The sequence below is a fragment of the Lasiosphaeria miniovina genome, assembly GCF_030549165.1.
Source record: "Lasiosphaeria miniovina strain SMH2392-1A chromosome Unknown B0T26scaffold_4, whole genome shotgun sequence".
NCBI classification, from domain to species: domain Eukaryota; kingdom Fungi; phylum Ascomycota; class Sordariomycetes; order Sordariales; family Lasiosphaeriaceae; genus Lasiosphaeria; species Lasiosphaeria miniovina.
In genome coordinates, this window is record NW_026848223.1 from 5,071,257 (window position 1) to 5,089,525 (window position 18,269).

Genomic DNA, 18,269 nt, shown 5'->3' on the forward strand with positions numbered 1-18,269 from the left:
CTGAGTAAGAAAGCCGACTGTTTGCTCCATCGGGGCATTTTGCCCTCATACAGGGCGGCCATCTCCGGCTACTCTTCCCGAATATTCCCCTTTCGCATCTGCGCGCCGTCGGAGACAGGCATCTGTGTCGATGGCGTGGCTCTCGTTTCGCAGACAGGCAGGCAGGCAGTCAGGCAGTCAGGCAGTCAGGCAGTCAGGCAGGCAGGCAGGCAGGCAGGCAGACAGGCATTGAAGGTCTGTTGTCGCTCGTTGTTCTGCGCCATGCCCTCGGTCCCCCGGTTCTTCGTTGTTGGAGGGAACAGAGGGTTTCTGGAACACCAACCGCCCGGCTGCGGCCGCGAGACGGACACCTGACGAGACAGACCTCGACTCGTGTCGAGATCCAGAGATCTCTAGGAGGGCAGGCATCACAAGATGCCTTCCCCGTCGTCACCAGACCACCCCACCCATAGGAAGGCTAGAGAGGCCGCGGGATCGACAGCACGACACTCCAGGCAGCGACGCAACCCGAGAAAAAGAGCCGTCTCGCAATATTTGTCGCCGGCGGCAGTACTGGCGCCAACGAGCCGACTTGTATTGTCTGTCTGTCTGTCTGACTAATCCGTCGTACTAGCCGGCCTGTCCATACAACAAGGGACCGAAGGTGGGCAATGAAGGAGGCAGACCTCTCTCTTCCCCGTGTAGGTGAGGGTGGAAAGGAATGGCATCCGAGACCTTGGGACTTGCTCTTAAACAGCCTCGCCGGTTCAGGCATAGTGAGACTAGTACCCGATGTCCTAACCAACACCTGGGTCTGGTTATAATCACAGCATTTGGACTGTTTACAGCAAACTTTTGGACTTTGGGTTCATGTGGTTTGGGCATGTGTCTGTCTTTACTGGCTGACTACTGAGGGAACTATGGAAGGAGGCAGGCCCCGTCCCTGAAGGCCCAAATACGTACGGTCAAGCTTGCACACAACGATTAGAATATCATGATTAGACTTCGTTTCTCGGCCGAGTTTATATAAGGATAGGGAGCCCTATTCGATAAGGGGTCTAAATAGTTACGATATGTTAGTATACCTTGTTATTCGCTACGTACGAGCGATCTTTACGGTAAAGACATATTTTATGGGGCAAACTGATGGATGCCCCACATTTAACATTAGCGATAACCCGGCTATAAGGGTCAGAATTCTAATCCACAGACCGTCGTCTCATCGAGCTTCTCATCCATTCAATACAGCAAAAGAGACGCATTTCGTCTCAATCAGCCAATTCATCTCATATGACACTTTTAATGTCATATCTCTCGGCCGGCCACTGTGTCTTGGTTATTGAGACATACTCCGGGCCATCGTTTCCGCTTCTCCCTCGACGGCCCTGCAACCGTTCGTGACGAGCCGAAAAACACGCGACAGCTTCATCAACCTCCAGCCTTCACGGCTTGGCAACTCCGATTTTAGCAGAGAGCCATTAGGTTTCTTGCACTGGCTATCATGGTCCTCGCCATGTCTAGGCGGAGCCTCCCTCTAGTTCTAGCTCTAGCAGGAAGGCCCCGCATTCTCGGGCTCGCTGGGCTTGCTGAGCTCCCGCGACGACGGCAGCCCAGCACCATCGACGGCAGCATTGGGAGTCAGGCTTCGCTCGGAGTGGCAGTAGCCTACCATTACCTGCATTCTTCCTCTCGCCGTCGTATTCCCAATGGCCCGGACCTGCATCATCTGCCACTCAACATGCGTCTCCGAGACAATCTGGCCCAGCTCTTGAGTCAAGCACGTCCCGGAGGCCCATGGGTCCTCGACTCAAAGGGCACCTGCATTACACGCCCCTTCAAGTTTCCCAATTTTAGAAAGGCCTGGGTGCGTGCTGTCTTCCTCTCTCCGAAGCATAAAAACATGCCGAGATAGATACCATAAACTTACTCACCACTTTGCTTTTGTATCAGGACTTCATGAACGCAGTGGCGTTACAATGCAAACTCAAGCGGCACCATCCCGAATGGTCAAATGTAAGTACATAGATCACTGGCTAGCCTAATCACCAACCCTACAAGCTGCCGCGTGCTTTGAAGCCCAGAAGCAAAGAGCCCGCTGACCTAGGAGCCATTGCCGTACACCCAGTCATACGACAAAGTTATCATAACGTGGACAACGCATGACGTGGGCGGCTTGTCCGAAAAGGATATAGAGCTGGCCACAATATGCGACAAGCTGGCCAAAGTCCATCAAGAGGTGCGAGACGTGAAGCCGAAGGCGACAGAGGGAGTTGACGAGGCCAAGCCGCAAGCCACAATATCCGACTCGCTGGCTCGCGCAGGGTTCCTATAAACTCCCCCCTCCTTTAACTTACCCAGCGTCTCAGCTACATGTGATGATGTCCGCGAGCTTTATCAGCACCGAAATTTATGGAAAACTTCCTCCTCTCTTCTTCTACATAACCAACCAAGTTGACTGCCTGCCCGCCGCACAACACCTCTTCCCAAAATCTCCAAACCTCGTCAATTCTCACAAGCGATCCGGTAGTAACCCCCACGCGTGCGCACGAGAGATTGATGCCTAATTCGTTATACGTTGTCGCCATGCCGCCGAAACGAAAGTCTGCCGATTACGCGCCTCTGCCGATCGAGACAAAGTTCGTCTACAATCGCTCCATCGATTTGGTGCCTCATCCGCTTGCAGCTTTGCCCGGTGCCGGACCCTCGACGTCCACAGATCTGCCCTCGACACCCACCCATCTGCCCTCGCATGACTCCACTTCGGCGCGAGATAATGCGAGCCCTCATGATAGCTCGCAGCCGTCAGGATCACGCCTTCCAACGACGGATGAAGAGCTGAAGCGGCAGTTCGCCGCCTTTCTTCAAGGCAAAATTATAGCTCATACCAGTAATAGTAATAACGAGGGCGGCCGTAAAACCACAGCGTATGCTAACAAGATAAAGGCTCTGTTCGCAATACAGGCTATAGCCCTCTATCCGTCCTCGAGGTTGGTTCCACTGCGTCTAGAGACTTTTATAGAGTCTCAGTCGCCCCGACGAGTTCTTCTAGGGATAATTAGTGCTGTTGACTCCACTAGTCCAACAGATTATCGACATCTGGGTCAACAAGCCTTTCGAGACCGTAGTTAAGATGCTTAAGGAAGAGGGAGGGGAGCAGACATCGACTAAAGGCAAAGGCAAAGGCAAAGCAGAAGAGCAAGGCAAAGAGGACATAAAAGCCCAGCGGACGGTACCACCCTGGTACCAGAGCTGCTGCTCCTTAATCGGTGTTGAGGTAGCTGACGCCGCATGTATTATCGATGTCCAAGCCACCATATCCATATACACGCCTATTGACTTTTGGAGGGCACTTCAGATATTCTAGCTGTTGGAAGCTATCCAACAGCTCGACATCGCCGGCTATGAGTAACGAAACATTCACCCGTTGTAGCCTACCGCCCATCGGTTGTGGGACCGGTATAAATTTGCTCTCCGTCCTATCCAGCACCCAACCAATCCAGAAAATAGGCTATACCTCCAAGTCGTCTGGTTTAAAGAACGGCATGCCGAGATAGGTCTTACTAATGGCGGCCAGGATCATAGCAAGGTGACCAACTTGCTAGATCGTAAACGGATGATGCAGGACTCGATTGTGGCTGGCGCTAGATATGTCGTACACGGCGATATCTATGAGTTGAGCACGTCTGACCCGGAGAAACGCCCGCTGCCAAATATCTACTTCTTCCAGATGCGATATGCCATGCAGCAGATATTTGCCGGCATGAAAGCCGCCGGAGCCCTTCAAGGTCAGCCGACCTACCAAGACGGGCAGCGGGATTGGCAGTCCCAAGGAGCAGAAGGAGGAGGAACGTTTGCTAGTGGAGTAGAGAAAGCATGACGATGGCCACGAGAACCAGAAGGGGATGCCGGGCAAGTTCAAGCGGTCTCGAATTGCGTCGTTATTCCACAAACCAAAGGAAGAGGAGCGCGTCGGAAAACAGGAGTAGTAGGAGGTATTCATAGTTATCTAGGGACAATCACACTTCTTTCCAGCCTACAAAAGGTCCTGAAGACGGCCGGGCACCCTGTGGAAATCGGAGCCCATGTACGCACCTCCGGTTCAGAGCCAGAGGTCTTGGTCATCTGTAGCGACGCCTCTTTCGCTGACGACGAAGAAAGCAGAAAGTCCTCACAGGGCTACTTCATGACCCTCTTAGGGGGGCCAGTTGTGTGGAAAGCAAGCCGGCAAACCACTGTCACAACGTCAACAACCGAGGCTGAACTCAGGGCACTACAAACAACGGCTTCTGAAGCTGTTGCCCTCGAACGCCTGCTTAACAGTATCGCCCTAGACCTACAGGAACCCTTGAAGCTGTACTGTGACAACAAGCAAGCCATACGCCTAGTTATTACAGAAGACAGAATTAACAGCAAGCTAAGGCATGTTGACATTCAGAACATGTGGATGACGCAGGAATTCAAGAAAGGAAGCTTCCTCATTAACCACCTACCTACTGATGAGATGCCTGCCGACGGCCTGACGAAGAACCTCTCTCGGCAACGATTTGAGCACTTCAGAGCGATGTTGAACCTACAGGACGTGCAGCACTTGATCAGGAAGACTACATAGGGCCTGTGGACCCGCAACACCACAGAAAACATCACCATTTCCTAATCAGGTAATAAGGCGGGTTACAGGCTTACCTACTGACCGCAGGCAAACCTGGGGGGGTGTCGCCTAGATTTGAGCCACTTTGGGCAACATTTCAAGCCACAATCGGCAAGCTCCGAATGCTCTCTACAGCTGAGCCTCAAAATAAACCCTGTACGGCTGAACGGCGTTTTCCTTCGTCCTTGTCTTGAAGTATAAGAAGGCCTTCATTCGTGTATTCCTAGACCTGATTTAAGCAGACAATTCAATGCGCTGTCAACTTCGTTCAAGAACGACACGAATTCAAGAGCGTTGCAAAAACTGTATAGCTTACCGCTGAGGAACAGGGTACGCGTCTTGTTGTGCGGGGGTAGCCTTCAGTTGCAGCCACTCTGAACCCACCCCGCATTTCTTTCTCTTCAGCTGCAGTCACTCTGCGCCCACCACAGTGCAGCCCTGGTCAACTGTGCGGCGACAGGTGCGCATCTTGCGATGCACGCCAAAAAAAAAGATTCGAGCAAAAGAAGTGAGAGGCCCCAACACGTGACCCAACCTTGTTCTTTTTTTTCTTTTCCCGGCTTCGGATTCCCGAAGACAGCGACCACAATGCAGCCTGTCTTATCTGGTTGATAATAAAGCGACCTGCACCCACAGCGTGATCAGGCAATGGAAAGATATGGACAAGTCATGATCGTGAGGTCGGGCCTCGGGCCTCGTTCTAGGACAACGAAACCCGAGAGTTCTGCGGGGACTCGAGGGTCAAATCCTGACGACAAATAATGAGCAACCCGGAGAGGCGTACGCGTACTTGTTAGGATTTCATTGTCATGCTCTATTAATAAGGATTAAGGGGCAAACTCAACATATGTACAGAAATAATTAGCCAGTCCTCCTTCCTCTCCCAACGCCCCTTTATTCATTGGAGTCGGCTGTAGCCCTCTTTCCGCGACAACCAGATACACGTGACTGAACCCTTCGCCTTTCTGGACACGGCCGTTCCTCAGGCTCCGGGGGTCATCTCGTCACCTCCCGTTTCCGGGACACGCGCCAACCGCTGATCCCGAGCAAACGCCGCATTACCAAGTCTCACTGTACGTAAGATGCTTCGCAGAGAATCCAAGATTAGAGGCTCTTATCGCCAAGGTGCCTGTTGGCCGTCATGTGTAAGCCACCACCTCGGTAGGCTCGCCACTTATTGGGCCTTCTTGGCCCTGATCTGTGCCAGCTTCTTGTCGCGGCGTCTCTTGCTCGCCTCGGCACCCGCCTCCGTGTCCATGAAATAGTCCCACCACCTGAAGCTCGACGCATAGTTGCCGATGAATTTCTCGTGGTGGACATCGTGGTGCTCGGCGCCAGCCCATATGGGCAGGAAGTGATGCAAGCTCCAGGGGAAGTCATAGCCGCTGTGGGCGTCGATGGCCTGGAAGAGACGGAACACGATCCACAGATACATGGTGATCATATGCAGGTCGCCCGTTATGGAGACCCACACGATGGGGCTGCCGATGGTGCCGAAGGCTAGCAGCATCACCTCGATGGGGGACGCGTACTCGGCAACGAGGCCAAAGGGCGCGCTGTACGTGTGGTGCAGCTTGTGGATGGTGCGATACAGGGGGCCATAGTGCAGCGCGCGGTGGAACCAGTAGTGCCAGGCGTCCTCGAGGACGAAGAAGATTGCAATATGCATGGCAATCTTCCAGGCTGGGGGGAAGGGCACGCCATATTCCAGGCCGAAGTAGACAGCGATGGGGTGGAACAGCCAAATCTGCGGGAGCTCGACGGTACAGTGGCTTAGCAGGACGAGGGCGGCGCACTCCCACTGTTCTCTCCAGCTTGGCACTTTTTGCTACACAGTGGGTCAGCATGCCTCACGGCAAGGCGCTGTCGCTTGGGCGCCGGCGCGAGTGTAGAGAGGGGAGGTTACTGACGTTTTGGAGTTTGTATCTGTTGAAGTAGGGGATGGCGTCGATAATTATCCACGGCAGAGACCGGCCAAAGTAAATGACCTCGTGCATGACGAAGCTCATAATGCCGGTCGCCAGAGTATCATTCTGCATCCATAGGTACCACGCCTGATTTGAAGAAAGTCAGAACCAAGTGTCTGCGTCTTAGGTGTGTTTGGGGGGGGGCGGCGGTGATTGTGCGTACCGCCCAGAGGCGCTCAAAGTAGTTGAGCTGCACATTGTACTTGGAGATCTCCTCAAAAACAGTCGTGTAGGTAGTCGTCGAATTGAAGCCGGCAATCGTCGCGTTCCTAAGGAGGACGTGGTCAGCTTCTATTATTCTGCAATGTCGCAGGCGAGTCAAGTCCAAGGAGGGCGACTGGCGGCGTACAAGATGGCGGTCGCCATGACGGGCGCTGGCAGACCCGAGGTTGGACTCTGGATGATGCCCTAGACTGATTGTCGCCGTATAAAACGCAGGAAGGTCGACAAAACACCAAAAAGAGGCCGTCAAAAAGAGAGAAAGTATAATCAACCGACTACCAACCAAAGGCAAGGGCAGTCTGCAATCAATTGAACTGAGGGAGAGAGCCGGAGAAGTATCAGGGATGGAGGGTTTTTTTATTGTTCTGCAATCTGCACGGGCTGCTAGAGGCGAGCACGCCGGTACGTACCGACCCACGTCGGCCAATGGAGACCGGACGGAGAATGGAGCCAGAGTGACACCAGAAATCGTCCCACATTGAGAAACCCCTTTCCGTCTTCCGGACCACTCACACCACCACACTCTCACTGGGAATTTACGAGTACTGTCCCCTTGCTCTTGAATCCCCACAAACCCCCATTTCCCGTCTGTTGCCAAGCCTGCAGGGCACTATTGTGTGCATGTCTCGATTTAACTCTGTATGACACCAGCAAGACAACGGAAACTACCATCCCAAGGAGCTATTTTTACTGTAGCAGTTCGCGCGGCACAAAAACAAAAGCGTTTACGGCATATCTGTACTATGTGCAGAACAAAAACTCAGGGCCCAACATGTGGAATTGAACTGTCGCAGACCGCCCTCGGGAAGGATTTAGGAGTGATCGGTGCGTATTTCCGACAGCGCCACTAGCGTGCAAAACCGAAAGTTCAGACAGAAATCGGAAATCTGGTGTCTGGTTCGTCCACGCACGAGCCAAGCCACAGTCGGATTCGTATTCGCATCGAGTATGGTTTAAGCGCATGAGCCTCGATATGCAAATAGAGAACGGGCTGATACCGATAAGCTCCGAGGAAGCAAGTGATGAAATCATAGGTCCCAGCTTGTTCAGCTTTCCCAGCTTCCAGGGCTTGCCCCGCTGCGATGGAACCAATGGATGGATGCAGCAAGAGCCTCCCGCGTGGCGTAACTGCCAGTGCAGGTCTTCTTGTTTTGTTCGCATTCTCTTTGGGCCTTTGGTCTGTGCCTGTGTGTTTATCCCTTCTTTTCCCAAAATGTTTTCGGATGAACCACTGCCCACTAACTTGTAAACTTAGAGCCTTTGATCGGCGGCCTAATTCCACACACGCTGGGGACATTTCTGGCCATAAACCCACAAATTTGGGCGTTCCAACTAGACGGTAGCTGCCATTCGCTAACCAGTTTTCAAGCACCGCCTCCCTAGGGCCCCAGGGCAAAGAGCTTTCTCTCCACAAGATCGGGCAACTTCTAGCCAAACGGCAGCCTTTGCATCCGGGCGCCATTTCATGGCCTGATCTTGCATGTTTCTCAACGGTTCCCAACTCGCCACAAAAATTTAATTTTTTTGGGAGGGGACGAGTCCTTGACGCGTCATTCGATATCGAACCACACGGCAGACATTTGGCCGAGGAGACACACCCTCGCCTAGGCCTAGGGCCCCCAAGCTCTGTTGGGCTCCGGAACGCGCTTAACCTCGTTTAGAGCATCGCATACGAAAAATGTCGATTGTGGCCGAGTTAGTAATCAATCTTCCTGCGCTGGCACCGCCAGAGAAGAATGGATGCACTGACTTTTAGCATTTTGTTTGGTGCAGTCAGGTACGCCGTCTGAGTGAGCGCTTAGACGAAGTTTCTTTGGCTGAGCTGGGACTCCGGGATGGGCACCAAGGAGTTCACCCCTCGGCCGCAGAGGACGCCACGGTGCTGTCGTCTCCCCGCGTCCAAGAGCTCCTCCGCATAGTCAAGAACCTATCATCCGGGTCGGCCTCGGGCCAGCCGTTGCAGTCAGCCCGGATTCAGAGGCTTCTCATGCAGTCGGGCCTTCTGACTGAAGACGATACCTCAGCGATGTATCCGCCCGTCGTCAAAACCAAGACTGACTACGAAAGTGATATTGAATGGCTCCTAGTAGGCAAAGCCACGGTGCAGACGTTCGGCCTGGTCATGAGCACTCTCTTGGACGATATTATCCCCTTGGGAAACGACATCTGGTATTGGGACGAAATTCTGGGCTCGTATTCGGACAGCGTTCTTTACACAGTCCAGACATCGCCGTTGCGCATGTGGTGGTGGAGCAAGGAGATTTACTACGATAGCTTATCACGGTTTCAGAGTCTAAACCGCGCCATGCCTCCTAACGAGATCGTTCATGACGACGACGAATTCTTTCGCTCGCCCGTTCCTGGCGAACTGATTACTCACGCGCACACTTTTGGCACCAAACACCACACTGATAGCGATAACGCCGATGAAGTTTCGGGCGCTGGAGAAACTGACGGTGCTGGTGACGAGGGACCAGACCTGGAGGTCGACCTGTCGCTCACCTTATCTAGGCAATGGCGTCAGTTTTATTCCATCGTCAGGACCAGCATTGCAGAGAGGTCCATAACAGACCTGCGACGCAGGTTGTTTTCACGCGTCGACGTGTGCCGCGCCGAGGCTCAAGAGAAGCGGCAGCAACTATGCCAGCTCCGAGAAATGAGCGCGGCCGGGCTCGGAATTCTGATGGGCGAGGGTCTCCGATTTGGCCAGCCACACGCTTTGAGAGACGAAAACGAATGGAAAAGCGTCCTGGAACAGAGTGTTGTCCTAATGGACATGATTCTCAAAAACACCCTGTCTCTCGAATCTAATCTCCAGGAGTTTGAGGAAAAGATCTTCAATAGTGTGAAGGAGGATCCGGGACTAATAATGCAGGCATACAACACGGTCGAGGCCGAGGCCGAAAGACCGGCTGTTCTTGCCCGACGAATCTTTTATTTACTCCAGCAAGGCATCCCTGGCCACCTTTGGAGCATGAACCAACTTGCGCGTCACAATGGCCGACCATCGCGGCTGGTCAGATATTGGCCGGCGGCAGTGGCTTTGATCGTCTCATCTTCGACGATCCTGCGCATTCTGATCAACCGGCAAGACGACATCGTGAACTGGATTCGCGGGCTAGGTGCTACGACGCGCGACTTTTGGTTCAACTGGGTCGTCGAGCCGGTGCGCAAAATCATTGGCACCATCCGTCACGACACCAATAGCGAGATTGCCATCATGAGCCGGGACAGTCTGAAGGCAGACCGGGAGAGTCTGGAGCGGATGGTAGTGGACTTTGCGTGCGACAACCCCAACGTGGCTGTCGGGGCCTCGTCGATCACAGACAGCCAGATTACCGAGATTCGGTCCAAGGTCAAAGAGGGAGACGTGACGCCAGTGCTCAGGGCCTACGAGAAGGACATGAAGCAGCCGTTTGTAGGCGCGATAAAGGGGGACCTCGTACGGTCACTGCTTATCCAGGTGCAAAAGACAAAGGTCGACCTCGAAGTGGCCATCAGTGGGATCGATGCCTTACTCAAGAGCCAGGAGTTGGTCTTTGGCTTTGTGGGGCTAACTCCTGGAATATTTGGTGAGTGTTTTTCCGTCTGTCGTGCCTTGGCTTTCAGTTTGAGCGAAGCGGCTAACTTTTGATCAGTGACGATTGGCGTCGTCCAATATTTGCGGACCATTTTCGGGGGCCGAAAGAGCGTCCGTAAGAGCCGCAAGGCGCGAAGCAGTGTGAGAGTGCTGCGGAATATCGACCGAATTTTTTCGGCATCAACAGTTGGGCAACTCACGGGTGACAGCCTGATCTCGTACAAGGACCACGGTCTGCTGCTCTGCGAAATCCACGCGCTGCGCAAGTTGGCTCACGATGTGCTTCCGAGAGATATGCGAAAGGAGTTCATCGAGGATCTCGACGAGCTAGGCAATCTAAGCAAAGGGACGAAGATGCAGATGAGGGTGTTAGACAGGATCCACTGGGCCTATGCCGAGTGGTTGGTTAAGATGAGGTAGCGAGAGACAGCGTGGTGTTCTTTTAATCAAAGCAGCGTACATACTAGATTAGAGCCAGCAGAGCATTGTTGCAAAACCAGAAACGAAAATATGGATATACTGTCTATTTTACCGTGTCTCTCTCGTCGAGCGTTTTGGAGCCTGGAGGAGTACAGTACTTTACACTCTCGCTGGCAGCGTGGTCATCAGGGGGTAGAGAAAACAAACCGAAAAGGGGTTAACCAATCCGAGAGAGGTTTGATGCGCGGTCTGTGAAGCCAGGACCAAGAGGTGGGTCGCTGCACCTACAACTAAGTGTACATGGCAGCATGGCAGCATGACAGCATGACAGCACAGTAATCAGATTATTTGCGCCGAATGCAAGTCCGTGACCGCTACTGTACTACCTACCTTTCTACTGCACGCAGGTAGTTTTGGTCTCCAAAACAGTTTTGCCTTGGTTATACGGCAGGTGTTGGATACAGTGCGAATGCAGGTCTCGAGTTAGGGCGTGTTTGCCCCTGACATTTTTCTTCAGCAAGCCCCATAGAAGTACCCTAACGGCCTCGCATTTCTCCCGAGCTGTATATTTCATATATTTACATGGAGCGTAACTGCCAATTTTTTGGATGGTACTTGCCAATTACATAGAGACCTTATAACCAGAGGGGGAGATCCTATCAAATGACCATAGACGTTGTGGCGCAGCGGGCCTTCCAAGTCCAAGACCAGGACGCTCTTCACGCGCAACCCGCAATGACGTGCCTCGGAACAGCTGGGAGAATTCGCCGCCACGGCCGCATCCGCCGTCCCTCTCCCCTCATGCGCATATGCACCTGGCCTTCGACGTCTTGAGGCTCACGCTCTACTAAGGTATGGCAGATTGGACTGTATGTATGTAATGTACCTGCCTAACTTGGGGCCGTCACACCTCATCAGCTGCAGAACCTCTGTTGAAGAAGAAGAATCCGTAAAACACTGCATCACTGACATTGCCAGCTTCCTATCAATTAATTACTTCCTAAAGTACCTATAAATCCTTCTCATTTTCCTATTAGTGGCAGACACGGGTGCATACATACCTTACATACACGGCAGCGTATCTGTATATAAACCCGACGTACATACAGTACTGTATCGGATGTTCTGGAATCCTGCTGACTGCTAATCAACGACTTCCCACCTCAGGTTACCTTGCCTAATCGAACCTCGTACGTATTAGTAGCCCGTCCATTTAGGAAGAACCGGATTCTTGGGTTTCTTGTGCAACGTATCTACCTCAGCTAAGTGCGTCAGTTTTCCTCCAAAATTACCTACCTTAGGTACGGAATACATCTCCACCGCAGCAAGTACTGGTTGCCCGATACAGTACATACCAGTATTCATTTGCTCCGTTTGTCGCTGCCAATTGTAGGTAAGGTACTGTACCTTAGCCCGCCTCGAACCTTGTCCTGCCGGCCCTGCCCCCTCTTGCGTTTTATGCTTGTCGCTGTCAGCTCAATCGCCGAAACCCCTGCCTGCCTCGTCACTCACCTCACGTCCAGTTTAGTCTGACGATCCACCCGCGCCTCCAGGTCCATCTGCCTGTTGCACGCCTAGAACGAAGCACCGGAACCCACACACCCCGACCTCCACAAGACGACGACACGACGACAAACTAACCGTCTGCGCATCGCGAAAAGAACAGCGAACCCGATTCCGAGCCTTCCAGTCGCCCGGCCTACCTGCCAAGCCACGCTATTTCGTCCTACTAGTTGCCGACGACCTTGAACCTCAGCAGCTCGCAGCTTGTCCGTCGTCGTCCTCCCCGAGAAATAACCCCCCGACGTGATAGCGAGCGGCGGTATTCAGCTCCCCCTCTTCCAACATGTCGAGTAACAGGAACTACGACTTCTTGGTAAATAGCATCCCGCCTCTCCCTCTCAGCCCGCTCTCCCGGTGCCTCTCCGGACCATGATGGCCGCTGCTGCCGCGGCCAGTGCTGGGTAGTTTATGCGCGCCGTATCCATGACTGCGCCAATCTCGCCAGCGGTTTCTGTACTAACGTTGCTGTCTACAACAGATCAAGCTGCTGCTAATCGGAGACTCGGGCGTGGGCAAGTCATGCTGTCTGCTGCGGTTTAGCGAGGACTCGTTCACCCCCTCCTTCATCACGACCATCGGCATCGACTTCAAGATCCGGACAATCGAACTCGATGGCAAGCGCGTCAAGCTGCAGATCTGGGACACAGCCGGCCAGGAGCGCTTCCGGACCATCACAACAGCATACTATCGGGGCGCCATGGGGATTCTCCTGGTCTACGACGTAACCGACGAGAGGTCGTTCAACAGTACGTTTCCATCCCACGTTGGCATTGTCTCTGGGCGCTATCATGCTGGGTGGGCACCCTAGTGGAGGAATACTGGCAGCCGTGTCGCGGTACGGGGCTAGCAGGGGGTATATCAACGAGTGCTGACAAGACTGTTTTCGACAGATATCCGTACTTGGTTCGCCAACGTGGAGCAGCATGCGACAGAAGGCGTCAACAAGATCCTGATCGGGAACAAGTGCGACTGGGAAGAGAAGCGGGCGGTAACCACGGAGCAGGGCCAAGAGCTGGCCGACGAGCTTGGGATTCCGTTCCTCGAGGTCTCGGCCAAGACGAACCAGAACATTGAGGAGGCATTCTACAGCCTCGCGGCCGACATCAAGAAGCGCATCATTGACACATCCAAGAGCGAGCCGGCCCAGGGCGCATCAGTCAACGTCGGAGAGCAAGGTGCGTCAACAGGCAGCAAGTGCTGCTAAAGCAAGGGGGTGTTGCTACGGATCGGGGATCAAGTTTGCCCGAGTGACGTTGTGCGAACAGAGAACGTCGAGGAGAGCGGCCGTGTGATATTAGGCGCGTAGGTTGCGGACTTGACTTGGTGATACTGTTGTTTGGATGACCTAGAACAGCGGAAAGAGGACGGCCTCGGCTCAGCAACCGTGGGTATAACAATGTCGAGGCAAAACCACGAAGGGCAAATGACTCCCAATACTGAGCAGGGAGGAAAGCCCGTCCAACCGCCGTACAAGCGAGCCACCATAGATGTGTCGAAGGAGCGAGGGGGTGGGAGAGGGCGAATTGGCGAAAAGAAGTGGGCTACTCTGCGGCCTTTTCTTTTTCGCGTGTGATTTTATTTTATTACTCTCCATCTTCCCATCATGTTTTTCTGTAGAGAGAAATGGAATTACTGTACTCGGCAAGGCCAGGGGTGAATAGGGAGGCTCAACTCGAGGGGCGGGCAAGCCGGCAGAGAGCACCTAAGTATTTGGTTACGGGAGTTTGGGTTTTTGCTCTTGGTTCTATTACATTCATCATTAACATCCCATTGTGTCTGTTTCCATATGCTAGAAGTGAGTTGAAGTGTTGATATCCATGATTTGTTCCGTGCAGCACCCGCTGGAACAGTCGGCGCTCACAGCGGCCCCATCTCGCTCGCTCACTGTGGCCCCGCTCCGGCCTGACCTACCCGCCCAAACACAATTCTGAAAATCGGCAATCGGTGAGCCACGGCAAATTCTTCAGGCGGCCCGACGACCACCACGGCGGCCGAAGGGAAACCCGATCACAAAAGGCAACCTAACCTGCCCGTAAATTTACGGGGCCATTTTATTTTATATAAACCGTACCACACGACAACGGTACACATTCGCTGCCTTGCTCGCACATTTTTGGCAGATGCAATTGGAAAGAGCCCTCGCAATAAAAAAATGCCCCCGTCAGACTCGTCTCACTCACTAGTCGTTCACTCGCAACTTTTCTTGTCTTGAAGCAGTTGCTGTGGACAATCGTCTAGGTTAGTCTTTCCCTCGCTGTCTCTTTCATTTTTTACGAGAAGGGAGGAAAGAAAGAAAAACGAAAAATGAGAAGAGAAGGAGAATGTTGAAATGTTCAAATGAGGAGGCTGCGACCAAAGCCTTAACGGCTCGGATTTCGGGGCCTTTTCTGATTTGGATAGGACCTTCTGCTCTTTTTTGATAAAAAAAAATAAATAAAAAGAGAAGGGGGAGGGGGCGCTTAACACCTTCTATTTTGGGCCTGATTTTGTCTGGTTTATTTCTCTGTTCGAGACCTGATTATTTCTGTCAAGGGCCACCGCCGCAATGAAGACGCTTGAATTCCGCATTCGCAAGCTGCACGTCAACAGCGAGACGGAGCGCAAGCTGCAGAAGCGACAGCCTTCACGCATCTATGTGGGCGAGGAGGCCTTGATCGAGCTCACGGGCGGCAAAGACGGCGGCAAGGTCGTCTTCATCGAGAAGGCAGCCGACGCAAACCATGATGGCTCGTTCCCGCACTCCATGCCACGGCGCGAGGCCACGCTGTGGAAGGCCCCCGAGAAGCTAGATAAGGGCGTCACCCAGATGTACGACGCCTTCCGTGACGCCTCGGGCTACCGCCTCGGCGAGCATGTGCGCATCACAGCCCTCGGCGGAACCCTCCCCGACGCCGTCGACATTGTGCTGGAGGAGATCACCCCTGGACTTACACCTGCGCCTGCACCTGCAGCTTCTGCCACGACGCCAAAGCCCGCAGAGGCCGCCGCCCAGGAGAACACGGCCGCTGCTGGTGGTGCTGGTCAGGAGCCGCTCCGGCCGGCCGAGATCCCCGGGTGGGAGTTCTTCCTCTGCGGCAGGCTGTCCTATGTCGAGCACGTCTATGCCGGCCTGACATTCAGAAACCTCACCCTCCGAGGCCCAGAGAGGTCTTTCGTTGTGGCCTCGGTCAACGGGCAGCCCGCCGGGAACGCCCGCTACCTGGACTGGAAAACTACAGTGACCATAGCCAAGCGTGCTGTCGCCGGCGAGCAGGTCGACGCAGCTGCTGGACAGAAACTGCAGTTGACGGGCATCCGCGGCCTGGACGCACAGGTTGAGAAACTCAACAACCTGCTGCGCGTCTTTACCATACACTCTCCAGCCAGGCCCAGGGGGATCCCGCCAGCCATCGTCGTCCACGGCGGCCATGGCACCGGCAAGACACTACTGCTAAACAACATCGCCAAGAGCGGCTGGGGCACAGTCTTTCGCATCCAGTTCAAAGACAGGCTTGCCGAGATCCAAGACGCGTTCCAAAAGGCTCGCCTCCACCAGCCAAGCATCGTGCTGATCGACCAGCTCGAGAGGCTGATCGACAAAGACCGCAATAACCGTGGCGCAGTCGTGATAACCCTCTGCGAGGCCCTCGACTCCCTGGTCGAAGATGCTGCGACAAGGGGCGAGCCTCCCCAAGTCCTAGTCGTTATGTCCTGCCAGGATTACACAACAGACATCCCCGAGGACCTGAAAGAGCCTCGCAGGCTCACCAGCGAGATCTACCTGCCGCTCCCCGACGTCGACGGCCGGAGAGAAATACTAACCTCCATGGGCCTGGGCGTGGATTCGGACAAGGAGGAGGCACTCCTGCGCCAGCTTAGCGAGCGAACGCACGCCTACAACGGCAAGGACCTCAGGCGGCTGGTGGACGAGGCGCAGCTTCTCGGCGCCATCCGCCATTCCAAGACCGACATACACAGCGAGGCACAGACGGATGACACAGACGCAAACGCAAACGCAAACGCAGACGCCGACGCAGACGCCGACGCGGAAACACCCCCGGCTGCTGCCTATTACACGGCCGAAGACTACGAGGAGGCGCTGAAGCTCGTGCGGCCCAGCGCCATGCACGACATCAACCTCAAGCCGCCGCCGATCCACTGGAGCGACATTGGCGGGCAGGACTCGGTCAAGACGTCGCTGCGGCGGGCCGTGCGGCTGTCGACCGAGTCGGCCGAGGTGCTCAGCCGGTACTTCAAGCGGGCGCCGAAAGGGTTCCTGCTCTACGGGCCGCCCGGCTGCTCCAAGACCATGGCGGCGCAGGCCATGGCGACCGAGTCGGGGCTCAACTTCTTCGCCGTCAAGGGCGCCGAGCTGCTCAACATGTACGTGGGCGAGTCGGAGCGGGCCGTGCGGCGGCTCTTCCAGCGCGCGCGCGAGGTCGCGCCCAGCATGATCTTCTTCGACGAGATCGACTCTATCGCCAGCCAGCGGCACGGGTTTGGGCAGAAGCCGTCATCATCATCTTCGTCTGGAGGAGGCATCAACGTGCTGACGACGCTGCTCAACGAGATGGACGGCTTCGAGGCGCTGCAGGGCGTCATCGTGCTGGCCGCCACCAACCGGCCGCAGGCGCTGGACCCGGCGCTGCTGCGCCCCGGCCGCTTCGACGAGCTCATCTACGTCAGCCCGCCCGACGAGGCCGCCCGCCGCGCCATCTTCGCCCGCGTCGCCGCCCAGCGCGCCATGAACCCCGACGTCGACGTCGACGCCCTCGCCCGCGACACCGACGGCTACTCAGGCGCAGAGATCCAGGGTATTTGTACTGTTGCTGGCATTGCTGCGTACGACCGGGACGTCGCCAGCAGGGTGGCGAGTGCTGGTGGGGATGTGATGGAGGAGAATGGGGGAGGCATCATGATGCAAGACCTCGAGAGCGCAATCAAGACCCAGAAGCGCCAGATCACGAGGGAGATGGTCCAGGGCTTCGAGGAGTGGGAGAAGCAGTTCCGCAGGTACTGACTGAATGATTCGGCCTGTGTGTTGCGGGATTGACGCGGGAGAGATAGATACGAGGGGCGTCCTTTTGGCGAGATGCCAGAGCCGTCGTTGTATGGGTTGGAGCGGCAGACTTGGTTGGCTGTCGAGGCTCTCATTTTGGAGGTTCGAGGAGCGGTCTTTGGCATTGGCTATATAGACTAAATATATCTTTGCTGATGTCTCGGTGATTTGTTGGTGAGGATTCTGTGTCGTGAGAGGTATGACTGACTTGCGGCTCGGCCTGTTTGTTTTCCATGAAGGGAGGTGGTAGTTGTTAGAAGGCCTGATAGGGAATCTCCGTAGCCCTTAAGGCTAGTATTTTATTTACTTCCTGTATATAACAGAAGGCTAATTATGTAGGTATTCATCTCGATGATTTCGCCGCTATTAAGCGCATGCGTGAGGAGGGAGACCGCAAATTCCGATTCCTGCCCATATCTCTGAGGCGTGTTGCTAAAGACGCCTAAAGACGTCGAAAACAACAACCTCTACGGCCGTTGAAGTGGTCCAGATATGAGCAGCAACACGACCGACCTCGTCCGGCACGGCCATCATCTCAACCATCACATGAGCAAGATCATTCTCGTCACGGCCCTGACCGGTCTACATGAGGCACTCCACGTTGAGCTGTATAACCTCCATCGGGACCAACTTGTTTGTTATAAGTGGTATGCCCTCTTTGGCGGTTGTTGATACTGTGAGGGCCTGGTCCTCCAGGCCTCCCAGACGCTCTGACTAATCAGACGCCAGTTGGGTGGATCCACCCGACCAGCCAGAGCCCCACCTTGAGACGTCCTGGAAGAATCTCGCGAGGGGAGGCTTTTGAGCTTCTTTTCCCTTTTCCCTTTAGTTTAGAATCTTCGTCTATAGCGC

The 18,269-nt window shown here is 54.5% G+C and overlaps 5 protein-coding genes across 5 annotated transcripts; 4 read left to right on the forward strand and 1 right to left on the reverse strand.

The window, feature by feature from the left end:
* The first annotated feature begins 1,156 nt into the window (after window positions 1–1,156).
* B0T26DRAFT_712665 (transcriptional coactivator/pterin dehydratase) lies at window positions 1,157–2,401 on the forward strand. The gene is made up of 3 exons (XM_060442089.1): window positions 1,157–1,843; window positions 1,930–1,992; window positions 2,105–2,401. The coding sequence occupies exons 1-3, from the start codon at window positions 1,481–1,483 to the stop codon at window positions 2,309–2,311; spliced, it is 633 nt and encodes a 210-aa protein (XP_060297072.1). The 5' UTR covers window positions 1,157–1,480; the 3' UTR covers window positions 2,312–2,401.
* Window positions 2,402–5,407: 3,006 nt separating this feature from the next.
* On the reverse strand, window positions 5,408–7,222 carry B0T26DRAFT_712673 (methylsterol monooxygenase). The gene is made up of 4 exons (XM_060442090.1): window positions 6,944–7,222; window positions 6,758–6,863; window positions 6,538–6,681; window positions 5,408–6,455 (listed from the first exon to the last, which is right to left on the reverse strand). The coding sequence occupies exons 1-4, from the start codon at window positions 6,958–6,960 to the stop codon at window positions 5,802–5,804; spliced, it is 921 nt and encodes a 306-aa protein (XP_060297073.1). The 5' UTR covers window positions 6,961–7,222; the 3' UTR covers window positions 5,408–5,801.
* Window positions 7,223–8,386: 1,164 nt separating this feature from the next.
* B0T26DRAFT_324437 (ATP synthase regulation protein NCA2) lies at window positions 8,387–10,896 on the forward strand. The gene is made up of 3 exons (XM_060434375.1): window positions 8,387–8,511; window positions 8,590–10,388; window positions 10,455–10,896. The coding sequence occupies exons 1-3, from the start codon at window positions 8,495–8,497 to the stop codon at window positions 10,814–10,816; spliced, it is 2,178 nt and encodes a 725-aa protein (XP_060297074.1). The 5' UTR covers window positions 8,387–8,494; the 3' UTR covers window positions 10,817–10,896.
* A 1,766-nt stretch (window positions 10,897–12,662) lies between these two features.
* On the forward strand, window positions 12,663–13,583 carry B0T26DRAFT_646147 (ras family-domain-containing protein; the record flags this gene model as incomplete). The annotated part of the gene is made up of 3 exons (XM_060437785.1): window positions 12,663–12,692; window positions 12,858–13,125; window positions 13,270–13,583. 3 exons carry the CDS (start codon window positions 12,663–12,665, stop codon window positions 13,581–13,583), a joined length of 612 nt encoding a protein of 203 aa, XP_060297075.1.
* A 1,341-nt stretch (window positions 13,584–14,924) lies between these two features.
* On the forward strand, window positions 14,925–17,378 carry B0T26DRAFT_644919 (P-loop containing nucleoside triphosphate hydrolase protein; the record flags this gene model as incomplete). The annotated part of the gene is made up of 2 exons (XM_060437667.1): window positions 14,925–15,281; window positions 15,360–17,378. The coding sequence occupies 2 exons, from the start codon at window positions 14,925–14,927 to the stop codon at window positions 17,376–17,378; spliced, it is 2,376 nt and encodes a 791-aa protein (XP_060297076.1).
* Window positions 17,379–18,269: the final 891 nt, after the last annotated feature.

Bases quoted from the DNA above. Each gene is read 5' to 3' on its own strand.
- B0T26DRAFT_712673 (XM_060442090.1), bottom strand. The intron at 6,682-6,757 runs GTACGCACAATC...TCTTCAAATCAG, and splicing joins ACTTTGAGCGCCTCTGGGCG to GCGTGGTACCTATGGATGCA. The intron at 6,456-6,537 runs GTCAGTAACCTC...CCCACTGTGTAG, and splicing joins ACAGATACAAACTCCAAAAC to CAAAAAGTGCCAAGCTGGAG.
- B0T26DRAFT_324437 (XM_060434375.1), top strand. The intron at 10,389-10,454 runs GTGAGTGTTTTT...ACTTTTGATCAG, and splicing joins GCTAACTCCTGGAATATTTG to TGACGATTGGCGTCGTCCAA.
- B0T26DRAFT_712665 (XM_060442089.1), top strand. From the start codon at position 1,481: ATGGTCCTCGCCATGTCTAGGCGGAGCCTCCCTCTAGTTCTAGCTCTA. The intron at 1,844-1,929 runs GTGCGTGCTGTC...CTTTTGTATCAG, and splicing joins CCAATTTTAGAAAGGCCTGG to GACTTCATGAACGCAGTGGC. The intron at 1,993-2,104 runs GTAAGTACATAG...CCGTACACCCAG, and splicing joins ACCATCCCGAATGGTCAAAT to TCATACGACAAAGTTATCAT.